Consider the following 15,921-nt stretch of genomic DNA (forward strand, 5'->3'; position numbering starts at 1 on the left):
GCAAACTGGGAACAAGACAACCAAAGGGCAATAAACATTGATCATACCTTTTGAAAACAAAACAACCCACTTAAAATGTTCTCTCCGGCGTAACGCAGTGCAAAAGGAAATTGCCTCTGTATTTTTGAAATTGTATTATTGCCGTCTTTTAGTCCTAAATCTTGCCTTCACTTAAGTGCAGGTCTAAACTCCTGCGACGTTGCTGGAACCAGTTGCATTGGCTCTTGCCTTTCCATTGGACCATTTCAGCAACGTGGAGAGGGGGGATCTGCTGCTTGGGTAACAGCCTATCCTCCATATTACTTTACCCAGGCTTCATGCTCTGGAGGGGGCACTCCTCAATTCAGAGCATGTTACCATAGTCTTTTGAGACTGAAGGATGCCTATGATGATGATTTATTACCAGGATGTGACCAAATGTCTCGCTCACACCAGATCAGAAATTGGGTACATTAATTTGCTCCCAGGAGAAGGGTAATGGGGGTAGGGTGGGGAGAGAAAAGGCTGGAATAAAACATTTACAAAACTTTTGGAGAATTTTTTTCCTTCTTCTGAAGAAAACTGATAAAATTCTTCCCTGATTTTTCTCCCCACAAATAGAGGGGAGAATTTTGAAAGGCTGTTCTTGCCCAGCTGTAGTTTGCTCTGCCAGGGTGCTGTGAAAACACAAAGAGCATCAAGCTAGAAAATGTTGGCGCTAAGCTTTCTGCAACGACAAGAGGAATACAAATCTCAGCTTTTGTGTTGTTTCAACCAGCCTCTGATTCTTCATCTGTAACATTCCCAAAACTTATATCTAATTTTCCCTTCTAGGTGAGGCCCAAGATCTGCTGAGCCTCAGTATCTGAAATATGTTGTGTGTGTGTCGAGCTTTGCTCCTTGAGAACGAATGCACAGGAATGATGTGACAGACATCCATCACCACCAAGGAAAGGAAGAAGGTGAGCAAAAGGAGTATGTATTTAACAAAGCTGATCATGTATTAGCACCTGCTGGTCATTTCAGATTGAACGCTGGTCCAGCAGTAGTATTTTTTTTAGAGTTATAAACACTACCCAGGACTTAATCCTAAATTTCTATCTAATCTACTATAAACAACAAGCTAAATCTAAACATACATTGTTGCGCTCATGAACCGTTTTGCAATTCAAAATGCTTATGCCATCTTGTTCCCAAGCATTAACTTTTAATCAGAGGATCATCATCCATCATTCCATTGCATCTAGTTTTCTGTTAGTCAATCCATAAATATGCAATATCACAGCCAGAGAAGAGGACGGATAAGAATGTTTACATTTAGCTTGTTGTTTATAGTAGATTAGATAGAAATTTAGAGCCAGTGGGGTTCTAAATGTTTTAAGATGCTGGATGAAGAGTGGCGCGAACAAGGTTTGAGTCTCCAGCGGGCCGTGGGAATGTGCTTTGGATCAGCCACTCCCTGCCAGCCGGCCTACTTCACAGGGTTGTAGTAAGGATAACTGTAACTTAAATGCCTAAATCTTGTGCAACTTGAGGAGGCAGAAACTGACCCCCCCTCATCCCCTCTTTCTGATTGAAGCCCTGGCAGCCACTTGCCAAAGTAAGGCACAAAAGAATCAGGAGACCTTATTGAACGAGGTAGACATGTTAACGTCAATATCACTATCTTTGCGTTAAATAGGAGGTATGCATCGAATGCTTGGAAAACAATGTTAAAACATTTTTTAAATGTTCTTTTTTCAAAACACTATAGTGTAGATGCATCATTTGGCTTGACCGCCTGTTAAGGAAAAGTAGCTATTTTAATGTTAAGACATTAAACTGGAGACATTACGTCCAGCCTCTGGAGGGAATTCCTGAAGAATGGTGATTCCACAGAAGTACCTCTTCCTGCCTTTCAGGGTTTTATACCCCCTTCTGTGTTCAGCAAGACCTCTGAATCCCTATCCATAATATTTGGCAGATTCCAGCTCTCCACCACCAGGCAGACCTATTAGGAAATAAAAAAGGTTCCAGGACTGTACCACATGGAAAGGCAGGGGACGATCACAGCCCCTTTTCATTCCATGTGGTGGAGAGTGATGCAGCCATTGTTGCCCACTCTGCTGAAGAACTCCAACAACTTATGAACCGTTTTAGCAAGGCCTGCCAAGATTTTGGACTAACTATCTGCCTGAAGAAAACACAAGTCATGGGCCAGGGTGTGGACTCACCTCCCTCGATTACCATCCCCAGGAGGTTAGTCATGACTTTGTGTACCTTGGCTCAACAATCTCTGACACCCTCTCTCTAGATGTCGAGCTGGATAAACGCATTGGCAAAGCAGCTACCATTATCTCTAGACTCACAAAGAGAGTCTGGCTTAATAAGAAGCTGACGGCATATACCAAGATCCAGGTCTATAGAGCCTGTGTCCTGAGCACACTCCTGTACTGCAGCGAGTCCTGGACCCTTTGTGCATGGCAGGAGAGGAAGCTGAACACGTTCCATATGCATTGTCTCCAATGCATTTTTGGTATCACCTGGCAGGACAAAGTTCCAAATAGAGTAGTCCTAGAACGAGCTGGAATTTTTTGCATGTATACGTTGCTGAAACATTGACGTCTATGTTGGCTTGGGCATGTCGTGAGAATGGCTGATGGTCAGATTCCAAAAGATCTCCTGGATGGAGAATTAGTGCAGGGAGACCACAGCTGCGATACAAGGAGATTTGCAAGCAGGATCTGAAGGCCTTAGGAAAGGACGTCAACAGATGGGAAACCCTGACCTCTGAGCATTCAGCCTGGAGGCAGGCGATGCATCACGGCCTCACTCAATTTGAAGAGACTCTTGTCCAGCAGGCCGAGGCAAAGAGGCAGTCCCAAACCCAGCAAAATCAGGGAGCTCGACAGAGGACAGATTGTATTTTTCTTCAGTGTGGAAGGGATTGTCACTCTCAAATTGACCTTCTCAGCCACACTAGACACTGTTCCAAGACCTCCATACAGAACATGTTACCATAGTCTCTTGAGACTGAAGGATGCCTACGTGATGGTGGAGACATCGCATCAGAAGCTTTTAAATGACTGCCGTGAGAATCTGGTCATTGTCAGTGCACCCAAGAAAGCAATCTGCTTCACGTTTCTAGAAGGCGCAACTCTGGATTTAAACCCAGCTGGGCAATCAAAACCTCTTTTGCTTCCAAAGAGCCCTCAGCTGTTAGAAAGCAGGAAACTGAATTTCTTCGTTTGAATATTGCATTACTCAGATTGAGCCAGTATGTGGAAGTCAAGTAGAGCCGGTTGGGTGATTTTCAGAGCTATAATCCTGAAAAATTAATGTTTCCATGGACTAGACAGGTTAAACCACTCTTTCTTTCCTCCAAGCAGATGCGCTTGCAGTGTGCTTGATTTTTTTCCCAGCTATCACAGGAATGCAACGACATGTGTTTAGATTTAGCTCATTGTTTATAGTAGATTAGATAGAAATTTAGAACCAGTGAGGTTCTAAATGTTTAAGATGCTGGATGGAGAGTGGAGCGAACAAGCTTCGAGTCCCCTTGGCTAGAGGAGACAATCCTTCTCCCATCATCCTTCCATGTAGTACCATCATCCTCTGAAAGTGGCACCATTTTCCCCTAGTAGGGCAGTACGTAGTTCACATCTAGGATGACAGCTGGCTTCTAGCTTATGCAACGTGTAAATTACTATGGTCCCTTGCCATTTCATAGGTGTGTTGTCTGAAGACTATGGGATGTGGCACTTCCGCACACAGCAGCTTCCTGTGTAACCAAGACAAAAGTAAGCTGTTTCTTTCTCTCTCTAAGGATGTGAAACTTTTCTGATGACCCTTCCATATAAATCTGAATATATGCTGACGTATTCCTTTTTCTCTCTAGGCCAGGTATTGCCAGATTCATCTCACCCCGGTAAGTTAACAGGATAGAAATTACTCCACGTGATAGCAAGATTATTTGTTCTAGTTGTATTCGCGAAGGCTTTCACAGCCGGGATCTAATGGTTGTTCTGGGTTTTTCGGGCTCTTTGACTGTGTTCTGAAGTTTGTTCTTCCTGACGTTTCGCCAATCTCTGTGGCCGGCATCTTCAGAGGACAGCAGCCTCTGAAGGTTGCTGTCCTAGTTGTGTTTTTTTTACTTTTGTGGGTTTGTTTCTGGGATTTGCTGCTTCACAGCTAAAATAACATAGCTATAGTAAGACCCCCCATATCTGCTAGGATTGGTTCAAAGCTATTCCGTGGATGCAGAATGTACATAACACTATTTTAATAGCAAATATTATACAGTACATGCCATCTCTTGCTCCCTCTAGTGGCCCATTCTGGTAATTGTAGAAATCCCTCTACCAAATGTTATACCAATGCTATAACAAATGCTATAGCATTGTCTCTTGTTCCCTCTAGTGGCGAGTTCTGGGAACTTCACATTTAGAAAGATGCATTTCTAAGATTTTTAATTTTTTTAAAAAGTCCAGATAATTGATAAGTGAATCAGCAGATACTGATCTCACGGATAAGGTGGTCCTACTGTACTTTATTTATGACACTCCCTGACTTGGATAAATAGAATGCCACTTGCAGCTCCGGCTCAGATGGAAAAATGTTTTAGTGTGGCCATGGGTAAACACAAAACTAGCGTACCAGATCGAGGCAGTACAGTAACCAAACTGAAACAGTGATGTCTGTCACAATGTTGTTTGTGTGAATACTACCTATCCTATCTAGTTGCTTATTCGTGTACAGAACAGCTCTTCATATCTAGAGACTGTCTTATAACCAAAGGATCTAGATCAGTGGTTCCCAACCTTGGGTCCCCCAAATGTTCTTGGACTACAACTCCCAAAAACCTTGGCCAGCACTGCTAATGGTGAAGGCTTCTGGGAGTTGTAGTCCAAGAGCATCTGGGAACTCAAGGTTGGGAACCACTGAGAAACGATAATCTTGTACAATAGCGCTGGGATTCTCTTTCACAAAGAGGTCACAATTAAACTACCTCCGTCAGGATTCTTTAAGGAGTTAAGATAAGACAAAGGCTTTGGAATGGAATTTTGTTACTCCCTAAAATTCCAGCCAATGGAAACAGAGGTTGCACTTTTGCTTTTTATCACCTTTTCCAATTGGGTGATTTCAGACATCAGAAAAGATCAGGAGAAATCGGGTCGCTTGATCTGTAGATGTCAATAGAAAGCCCAAGGATGCTTCAGCGTAGTGGTTGGAACAGATCAAAACGGTTGAGACGGGATGGAAAGGAAACGAGACATGAAGGACGGGGCTGCTGAAAGATTTTCCAGTGATATGAATGCACAGCAAAGATCCTCCAAGATTGTGGATGGAAGCAGAAGGATTTCTAAGGACACTTACATGTGTGAGTGCTAGAGCTATCAGAAAGGAAAACTGGAATATATTGCAAATAGTACACCAAAACTGGTTGCAGAGGTTAGACACTTTGGTGGCCTTCCTTTAGCTGCACAGCAGAAGTGTGGAGAGTCGCAGAGGAGAATAGCTTCAAATTCCTCAGAATTGTCCACCCCTTTTTCTCAGTCTTTTAAACCATGGATTTTCAAAATCCAAAACTCTGGTGAATTTTGCCAGCCCAAAGCAAAGACAGGAAATCACATGTGGACTGAGGGGAGATAGTTATTCTCCTCTGGGCAGAAGTGATGGAAACTGGTTTCTTTGGCAGGCAGGAAGTGGTTGCATTGTGATCTGTAGAGGATAGCCATGAGTTGACTGCCATTTTGCTTACTGAAAATCCTACGGGGTAATGTTGTGCTAACACAACAGAAGTGTATTTTTTTAAAATTGGACTGCTTTTTTACTGGGTAAATCTGTGGTTGGTATCCAGAGCTGAAGGACATATTTTGGGGAGGGTCATACTTTTCAGAATCTGCCGACCAGTAGGATGACTGGGATATTTCAAGAGCTGTAGTTCAATTAAGGAATCTCTGGTCTGAGCTGGTGGTGTGGCTAAAGTCTCATGCCAGAAAGCTCTGTACCTGATGACACCTCCTTAAATAAGGCTCATGCGTCTGTATTCAGAAGAGCAAGTCCTACTGTCATATCAATGTAATCAAATAATAATCATGTGGTGTCAATTCTGAATTACGGCAACCCTTTTCAGGGTTTTCCAAGTAGACAATTCCCTGAAACAGTTTGCCGTTTCTTTCTTCTGGGGATTGTGCAGTTTGCCCAAGGCTACACAGACTGGCTTTTCTCCAAGGAAGCACCATGGGGGGGGGGAATCAAACTCCCAACTTCTGACTCCACAGCCAGATCCCTAAACCACTGAGCTATCCAGCCAGCTCATATCACTGTATTGAGAGTTTATGTCCGATGTCTGTCTTTCCGAACCCCAGCCTTTAAAGCAGCTATCCTGATCCAAAGATGGTATCGACGCTACGTGGCCCGACTTGAAATGCGCCGGAGATGTACATGGCGCATCTTTCAATCCATAGAGTATTCAGGAGAACAGGATCACCTCAAGGTATGGGGTGGGGTGGGGGAAGGAGGTCTTTCATCTTGTTGTTGTTGTTGTTTAGTTGTGTCCAACTCTTTGTGACCCCATGGACCAGAGCACGCCAGGCCCTCCTGTCTTCCACTGCCTCCCATGAAGGGGAAGGTCTTTCTTATTACTGTTCAAAGTTGCATTATGAGGAAGTGACTTGAGGAATTTCACCTCACAGTTTATCCTCTAATTTTCAAAATGAAGGATTTCACAGGCATGAGAACTCAACTTGCAGGGCTCACTGTTGAGTCGGGCTCAAGTCACACCAGTGACATGACTCAGGGTTGTTGTTTTTAGTGACTCTTCACTCGGGATCCAGCCACCCCTTCCCTTTTTTTTTCTGGGAGAAAAAAGCTTGCTTTTCACAGGGACTCAAATTTGGGTCTTGCAACTTGGTGCCAAAGACTCAGAAATGGGACTTAGCGCTCAGACCCAGAGATTTGCCAACATCCCTAGGGTTCAAGGTCATCAGCCCCCATACAGAATCCAGACCTTCTCAAAAACTTTAATGGAAGCATAACCCAAGTCCATCAATACTGCATCATGTTCTCATCCTTTTTATTTCCAAGAGATAGGCTGTGTCAGCCAAAAGGACCCTTTCCCACAAACAGAAGACCAGAGATCTGTCGGCTTGGAAAACCTCCCAATTTTTCCGAACCACGAAACAGTATTTGAGAAATTAATTTTACGTGTTTCCTTCCCAAGAATAACCTGAAGAGGATGGAGCACAGATGCAGAATGTCTGCTAAAAACAGAAAAATAGAGGAAAGAATTATCCTGGGAAAGGGTGTGGCTTTGTGGCTGGAACGCTGAGCAGGAAAAATTCATATTATGTTGCAGTTCTCACATACTTCTTATTTCACACACATATATACTTGTATTGATATGACATCTTCCCTCGAGTTACTTCAAGGAGTTCAACGTAGCTGTTCCCCTCATGACAAACTTTATTCTTATAGCAACTCTGGCAGGTTGCTCAGATAAAGAATGTGTAGGTGACTCAGGGTTACCCAGTGATTTGAACCCGTGTCTCCTAAGATCCGGCCTGTCCTTAAAATGCATTGCAGTGCTGCATGGAAAAACAGAGGAACTGTACAGAGACGTGATGCTTAAGGGTACCCTTGTTGCTTTGATTATGAAAGATGACCTCTTTTCCTTTCCTTGGTTTTCTGCAGCTCAACAACTTCTTCGACTACCTTATGACTCACTTCACACCGAGCAGCAGGAAAGAAAGTAAGCTAATGAAGCGGAGCTATATATTTGATCGGCTAAATCTGATAGGCACCGTTTTGCACCTCGGGGTTTTGTGATCCCCTACGAATGAGGAAAATAATTTATGAAATTTATTACATGAGAGAAAATCATTTATATACAGTACTTGTAGGCTGAGAAACCAAAGCCACTCTCCCAAGGCTTCTCACGAATCGCTCAGGCATTAAAGGCCTCCATCCCTTTCTCCTCTCTTGGCACAGAGGTTTTTCACTTCTCATTTCCTGCAACACGGACAGTAAGAGACTCGGGGGTATACGCCAGTGGTCCCCAACCTTGGGCCTCCAGATGTTCTTGGACTACAACTCCCAGAAGCCTTCACCACCACCTCTGCTGGCCAGGATTTTTGGAAGTTGAAGTCCAAGAACATCTGGAGGCCCAAGGTTGGGGACCACCGGTATATGCTAAGCAGAGTTATGGGATACCACGGCAATTGTCATGTCTCCACCCTGTGGCAATTGCATTTTGGTGAGGATCTTAAACGTCTCTGCCAGAGGACTTCAGGGCTTTGCTCCCAAAGTAGAGCGCCAGAGCTCTCCAACAGAGAATTTTAAGTCATCCGCTAAACTACAAATCCCAGAAGTCCATACAGTGGAGCCTTGGCATCTAACTGCTAGAACTCTATAGGATAGGAATACCCTTTTTTGATAAAGCTTTTACAGCCGTTCCTGACTGCTCTCCTCCACAGACAAAGGAAATATTAGCAAGCCACTGAGGTGTCTAAAATGAAATCTCTGCTGAAGCCTCTGTTTCTGTCAAGAAAGAGAGAGAAGAAAAGGTTAATAAGGGTCCTTTGCCTGTGTGAGTTGGGGACGTGGTGGCGCTGCGGGCTAAACCGCAGAAGCCTTTGTGTGCTGCAGGGTCAGAAGACCAACAGTCGTAAGATCGAATCCACGCGACGGAGTGAGCGCCCATCGCTTTGTCCCAGCTCCTGCCAACCTAGCGGTTCGAAAGCATGCAAATGCAAGTAGATAAATAGGTACCATCTCGGTGGGAAGGTAAACAGTGTTCCGAATCTAAGTCGCACTGGCCATGAGAGAACGGAAACTATCTTTGGACAAATGCTGGCTCTACAGCTTGGAAACGGGATGAGCACCGTCCCCTAGAGTCGAACACGACTGACTAAATGTCAAGGGGAAACTTTACCTTAAACACTTTTTGCCTGTGTGAGAGTTGAATCAACATGTAGAATCAATACTGCACACATACTAGTGAACCAACTTGAAGATACTATCTGGTTTCAGAAGCTAAGCAGGGTCAGGCCTGGATAGTTCTTGGATGTGAGACTCCTAGGTGAGGCCAAGGAAAGAATCATCCTGTAAATCCAGAAGAGCCAGACCATTGGGCTAGATCAGTGGTTCCCAGTCATGGGTAACCCCAGGTGTTCTTGGACTGCAATTCCCAGAAACCCAGGCAAGCACAGCTGGTAGTGAAGGCTTCTGGGAATTGCAGTCCAAGAACACCCAGGGTTACGCAAGAGTGGGAACCACCAGGCTAGATGAACCCAGGGTCTGACTCAGTAAAAGTCAGCTTCCTGAGTCCCAGGCGGTCAAGAAAGGTTGACGAACTTGAACATCCTAGTTGTTTTGTCCTAGACGTCTCATCATCAGCCTCACCCAGCATCTCCAGGGCTAAAGGGCATGGGAACTGTAGTCCAAATCAGAAACGGGGAAGGTTAGTTTTCAGACTACACTTCCCAGAATAAATGGCTGCTGCCCATGTGGGTTGGAGTATTCTGGGAGGTATAGTCCTAAAAAAGTAACATTTTCCCATTGTTGGTCCAGAACATCTGAGCTGCTTGGCTTATACCCTGACCTCAGGTTGGTAGTATGTTCCCTGCTGAAAATATGGGATCTAAATGTTGCTTCCAAGCAACTGAGTGCATGATTTAGGATCCCAAAACGGGTGCAGAGGTTTTTCATGGACTGTCACTCCCATTGTCTGTCACCATTAGCTCCGGTGGTAGCCCGGGTTGACTGTCGTCGTGCTCCAACAGTTTTTGGACAGTAGGACCACCGCCAACACCACCCTAGCTGTCTGTCCTTGAACTGAAAATCATGCTGGTTTTCTTCTTCTTCTTTCTCTTAGGAGATTTCCTTAAGCGCATATTATCAGAACCTGACGTCACAAAAGATATTAAACTAGAAAAATCACTCCACTACCAATCTGTGGTGGTGCCAGACAGCTATATGGGCCCCCGTCTTTCCTTCCCTCTCTTCCCCGAAGATGCTGCTGCCTTACTGGAAGCATTCAAGCAAAAACAAGTAAGTATCCTATGAGCAGATGTGGCCTTTCCTCTCATTTTAAATATACACACACACACACACACACACACACACACACATATAAACATACACACACACACACACATACACATACACATACATATACAGTGGTGCCTCGCATAACGATTTTAATTGGTTCAAAAAAAACGTTATGTGAAACATCGTTATGCGAAACACCATTTTCCATAGGAATGCATTGGAAACCGGTTAATCCGTTCCAATAGGCACGGATTGCCGTCCTTAAGCGAAAAAACCCATAGGAAACATCGTTAAACGATACAATGTTTCCTCCATTGGAATGTATTGAATCTGACTCAATACATTTCAATGGCTTTGCGAAGTCAATTTTTGCAAAATTAAGTGTGTCATAAAAGGGTCAAAAATGGTTTTAAATGCTTGGATTAGCTTCTGCACCCTCTAAAACGGATGCAAAAGTTAATTTGGCTTTCATCTGACTTTTCGTTAATTTATGGTGAATTTTTTCACCCCAACTTTTGACAGCTGTCAAAATCTGACAGCTCCATTATTTCCTATGGGGGAAGAAAAAATTCACAAAAAATTTATGAAGACTCAGCAACTGTTCTAAATGCTTGGGTTCATTAGAGGACCCCCTAAGTCGTGTGCAAACCTGATTTGGCTTTGATCTGAACTTTCGTTAATTTATGGTGAATTGTTTTCTCCCCCATAGGAAAGCATGGAGCTGTCAGATTTTGACAGGTCCATTGGTTCCTATGGGCTGAAAAAAAATTTTTTTGACCCTTCTAAGACACTTTTTAAATTGAAAAAAGAAACATCGTTAAGTGAAGCAGGGGACCTAAAATCGCATTCGTTATGCGAAGCATGGTCCCAAACTTCGCTAAGCGAAAATCACCCATAGGAAACATTGTTATACGGTGCATATTATTTTCTTAAAAAACACATCGTTATGTGAATTCATCGCTAAACGAGGCAATCGTTAAGCGAGGCACCACTGTACATACACACACACACACACACACACACACACACACACACACACACACACACACACACACACACACACACACACACACATCTTACTTTACCCATGAACAATAACTTCCTCAACTGAGTGTAGGAGGGGCCGGGAGCAGGCTAACTTTGGGAATTCGTGGAGTTGGATATTGGCACCTCTAACATCTGCTGCCGGGGCAGCTACAACACTCTGCCCAACAGTACGGCAAGCCCGGAATTATAGACCAAAATAGCACTCAAAGCTTCGTCCTGTAGGTTTTGGGGGAAAGTCTGAAGTTTTATGATTTTGCTTGCTGTCTCCACCTGAAGAGCTTTTTCTGCAAAGCTCCTTGAATAAGATTTTTCTGTGATTTGGACTGTGGAGAAAGATCCCATTCAGACTACCTAATACTGGTTAGACAGGCCAAGAGTTCTTGTCTAGTGTCTATGTCAAGTGTCCCTTTTTGCCTTATTTTACAACTGAAAATAAATTAATAATGTGCTCCAAAGATCCTGGACCTTCTAGTTTCAATGTACGGTGAAACGTCTCATCTCTGATGTCCTTCTGTCTTTCCTCCTCCTTTTTCCCCAGTAGCAGCTTCACGCTCACTACGTCTTGAGACTCTGCCATGAGGCCCAAAGGCATCTTATGCAGCTGCCAAATATCACAAACATCTCCACCTGCTACAGCGAGGAGATCACCGTGTGTGGTATGTGCTGTGGTTGTTCTTCATTGACAGCTATAGGTGAATTAAAAATATATAAATCAGAATTTACTTGAGGGCACATAATAACTGTTCTATAAGGTTGGAAAAGCTGCCAAATCGAAACCAGACTCAGAAGGTGTGAATGTAAAGTTCTACACATACAGAGGAAAACTCAGATTCACAATTTTAGGATGAGTGACATATTTTGATTGACACGACTACCTGTGAAAAGTAGGAGAAAAGGATTCCTAAAGGAAACTCTTTCTTTTTGTTTTATTAGGAGACTTACACGGTCAGCTGGCTGACTTGTTTTTGATATTTTACAAGGTACGTATGGTGTGCTAGTAGGGGTTATGTGCACAACGGTATGCCAGACTTTGGACCTAGAATAAAGGATGGGCATTTCAAAAAAAAAAAAAAAAATGGGCAGCTGATCTTCTTGAGGATTGTAGTGCAGCTGAGTAGGAATTGTACAGTTCTTTATAATTAGGAAAGAAGTGGGGGGGAAAAGAAAATTATAAAGTATTTTTAAAAAATGAATGATGTGGTCAATGAGTAATTTTAAAAAAAGTTTTGTAAAGCTTTTATTTGGCTACCAAAATAATGAAAAACCTACAACATCTCAAGTTCTGAATAAATCTGGGCATCACAAAATGAGTGGTAGGGGAATACACACCCCTGCAAAAATAGACAGGCAGTTTTAGACTCACCACAATATCAATATACCAATCCAGAACTCTCAAAATAAACTCAGCCAGCCCCACTAAACTTCCAGATTCTTCGTTTCAGCTCTGTTTGTCCCACTTTTTGGAAGTCAGCTTCCCCTTAACTGCATCAGCTGCTAGACAATACAGTTAGCATGTCATTCGAAGAGTAGGTCCCTTAAGGTAAAGATGTATTTTATCTGAGTAGAAGTTTTCTTCTGTATGCTGCATGTTCACTTGCTTTGGTTTTGCAGTTGGTAAACTCAGGCTTCGTCTGCAACTCAAGCTTTATCTGCAAGAGCTTTGAAGGAATTATCATATTTTTCTGTGTATAAGACACCCCCCAGTTTTCTAAACCCCAAATTACTAAATCTAAATGGGGCTTAGCAAGTGTAGGGGGGAAGGGATCAAAGCACTGCAGGATCGCTTTGATCCCTGCTTTCCCCTCCACTTGTGTTTGTTCTCTCCTCGTCTTACTTCAGTGTATAAGACAACCTTCAACTTTTAGTCTAAAGATTTTAGACAAAAATATAGTCTTATACATGGAAAAATAAGGTACATCCCTGGAAGGAAGACATTATAAAGCTGCCACATCACATCGTTTGGCCCTTACTCAAGCTACTTTTCAGGGTGGCCCCAGACATTAGGAGACTTGGTCCAATCAAATCGAATGGCTCACTCGTAATCACTTTCCTTGTCCTGCCATGCATTCGGTGTTTGACTATTACTTCTCGTTATAGAATGGCCTTCCAGCTCCACAGAAAGCCTATGTTTTCAATGGTGACTTTGTGGACAGAGGGAAACAGTCCATGGAGGTATTGATTGTTCTCCTCGTCTTCCTCTTAATTTACCCAAAAGAGGTCCATCTGAACCGAGGAAACCACGAGGACTATATGGTCAACTTACGGTAAGGGATTTAAATCATAATGCAATAAATCAGAGTTTCTGCGCTTTTGTCATATCTTTAATTTTTTCTATTTTGTGAAATCACTGTCAGGTACATTCTCTAAACCCTTTTCTCAGATGTCAAAACAAAAGTGCCAAACAGTAGTGCAATCAAACCTAACATAAATCTGAAATAAATGAACGAACATCAATATAAAATAATCTGAAAAACAGTGCAAAGCCAGCGTGATGAAAAAGCATACAAAAGTCAACATAATAATATGCAATATGTATGAAAAGCTAAAGTAACCCAATACAGTAGGACCCCCCTGTCTGTAGGGGGATCAGACGCAAGCTCTCCCGCAGATGCTGGAAAACTTGGATTATAGCAAACACTATTTTAATAGTAAACATTGCACATAGCATGGTATCTGGCTCTCTCTGGTGGCCAGTTATGGTAATGACATTGTGGAAATATATTTCTCTAGTGAATTCTATGCATAGCATGGTCTCTTTCAGCCTCCAAGTGGACAGTTCTTGTAACTTCATCTTTAAAAATATACAGTGGTGCCTCGCTTAACGACATTAATTTGTTCCAGTGAAATCGCTGTAGAGCAAAAACGTCATAAAGTGAAATTAAAAAGCCCATTGAAACGCATTGAAAACTGTTCAATGTGTTCCAATGGGCTGAAAAACTCACCATCAAGTGAAGATCCTCCATAGGGGCAACCTTTTTCGGTGCCTGTAGAGTGAGGAATCCGTCCAAAAACACAGCAGCGAGCCATTTTGAGCACCTGGTGGCCATTTTGAAAATCCGACGATCAGCTGTTTTGATCGCTGTAATGCGAAGAATCGGTTCTCAAAGCAGGGAACCGATCTTCGCAAAGCGAAAAAAACCCATTAAAACATTGTTCTGCGATCGAAATTGCGATCGCAAAAACATTGTCGTGAAGTGGATTCGAAGTTATAGGGTAATCATTAAGCAGGGCACAACTGTACGTTTCTAAAATTTTACTTTTAATATTTTTTTATATTTTCAAACTGTGGATAAATGAATCAGCAGATAAAGGGGTCCTGCTGTACAGTAGTGAAAACCATGTAAATATCATGGGACTTAAAACATAGGTTTAAGAGATCTTAAGAAAAGAAATCTTATTCTGACAACGAAAAAAAGTACTATTATTAGATGGTTGTTGTGGGTTTTTTGGGCTCTTTGGCCGTGTTCTGAAGGTTGTTCTTGCTGATGTTTCGCCAGTCTCTGTGTGACCGGCATCTTCAGAGGACAGCACTCAGAGGACACAGAGGACACATCTTCAGAAGACACAGAGTGCTGTCCTCTGAAGATGCCGGCCACAGAGACTGACGAAATGTTAGAAAGAACAACCTTCAGAACAGGGCCAAAGAGCCCGAAAAATCCATAACAACCATCAGACACCGGCCGTGAAAGCCTTCGAGAATACACTATTATTAGAGATGAATTTCATGGGGAAACAGAAAAAAAAAATTTGTGGAATCTTTTAGGTGAATAAATGGATTTCACTATAAACGTCCATGGATTGCAACCCACTCTTTCAGGCACCTCTTAAATATCTGAAAACGTGGTTTGCCTCAAGTCATAAAAAGCTTTATAGGTCAGAACCAATCCTTTGAATATTGTGGTTGCTGTTTTCTTATTGTTAAGAAATATCCACTTAATGCCCTCTCTTCTGTTCTGCATCTAGCTATGGTCTCACCAAAGAGGTCACACGCAAATACAAGGTAAGTGTGCTTGCAAACATGATATATTTGCCATCTTGCCAAAGGTCCCATCGTCCTTTACTCTTTCTGTCCTCCTCCGTCTAGGAGCACGGAAGTAAAATTATAAAAGTGCTTCAGACCCTCTTTAGCTGCCTGCCACTAGCAACCCTAGTTGACCAGAAGGTCTTGATTGTCCATGGAGGAGTGTCGGACATTACTGATTTGGATCGGCTGGCCAGGATTGACAGGTTTAAGGTACAGATTCTTCTTTATCCTTTGAAAACCACCATGTCTGGATCTTCCAGATGGGACATTTTGTACCTTTGCTTTTCCCCTTCCTTTTCTGCTACTTGCTGTTGGAAGTTCATGAGGCTTGCTGGGAATTGCATCCTCTAAGCCACTGGTTCTTAACCTTGGGTTACTCAGGAGTTTTGGACTGCAACTCCCAGAAGCCTTCACCACCAACTGTGCTGGCTGGGGTTTCTGGGAGTTGCAGTTCAAAAACATCCGAGTAACAAAGGTTAAGAACCACTGCTCTAAGCCACTGGTTCTTAACCTTTGTTACTCAGATGTTTTTGGACTGCAACTCCCAGAAACCTTCACCATCAGCTTTGCTGGCTGGGGTTTCTGGGAGTTGCAGTTCAAAAACACCTGAGTAACAAAGGTTAAGAACCACTGCTCTAAGCAAACAATTTAGACTTTTGGCCAGGGTGTTTTATTTGCCCCCTGGCTGTGCACTACTGCTCCAGGAGAAAAAGAAAACGAAAGACAGAAGACGGTGTCAGAAGGACAATCCAAAGATATGACACAAATAGCATATCATTAGAAGCAGAAAACTACTGTTGTTAGATGGTTCGGTGAAATTATATACTTTATACATCATG

At 42.9% G+C, this 15,921-nt stretch overlaps 1 protein-coding gene across 1 annotated transcript in view; it reads left to right on the top strand.

Moving 5' to 3' along the window:
- The first annotated feature begins 741 nt into the window (after positions 1-741).
- The window catches only part of PPEF2 (protein phosphatase with EF-hand domain 2), a 31,437-nt gene continuing 16,257 nt past the window's right edge, over positions 742-15,921 (top strand). The window contains exons 1-11 of the mRNA XM_078394480.1: positions 742-941; positions 3,689-3,758; positions 3,857-3,886; positions 6,330-6,457; positions 7,654-7,711; positions 9,836-10,011; positions 11,600-11,714; positions 11,992-12,038; positions 13,156-13,322; positions 15,022-15,058; positions 15,143-15,292. Coding sequence (XP_078250606.1) covers positions 3,707-3,758; positions 3,857-3,886; positions 6,330-6,457; positions 7,654-7,711; positions 9,836-10,011; positions 11,600-11,714; positions 11,992-12,038; positions 13,156-13,322; positions 15,022-15,058; positions 15,143-15,292 — 960 coding nt within the window. The 5' untranslated portion in view covers positions 742-941; positions 3,689-3,706. The remainder of the gene's footprint in view (positions 942-3,688; positions 3,759-3,856; positions 3,887-6,329; positions 6,458-7,653; positions 7,712-9,835; positions 10,012-11,599; positions 11,715-11,991; positions 12,039-13,155; positions 13,323-15,021; positions 15,059-15,142; positions 15,293-15,921) is intronic.

The sequence above is a fragment of the Pogona vitticeps genome, chromosome 5, assembly GCF_051106095.1.
Source record: "Pogona vitticeps strain Pit_001003342236 chromosome 5, PviZW2.1, whole genome shotgun sequence".
In the NCBI taxonomy this organism is placed as follows: Eukaryota; Metazoa; Chordata; class Lepidosauria; order Squamata; family Agamidae; genus Pogona; species Pogona vitticeps.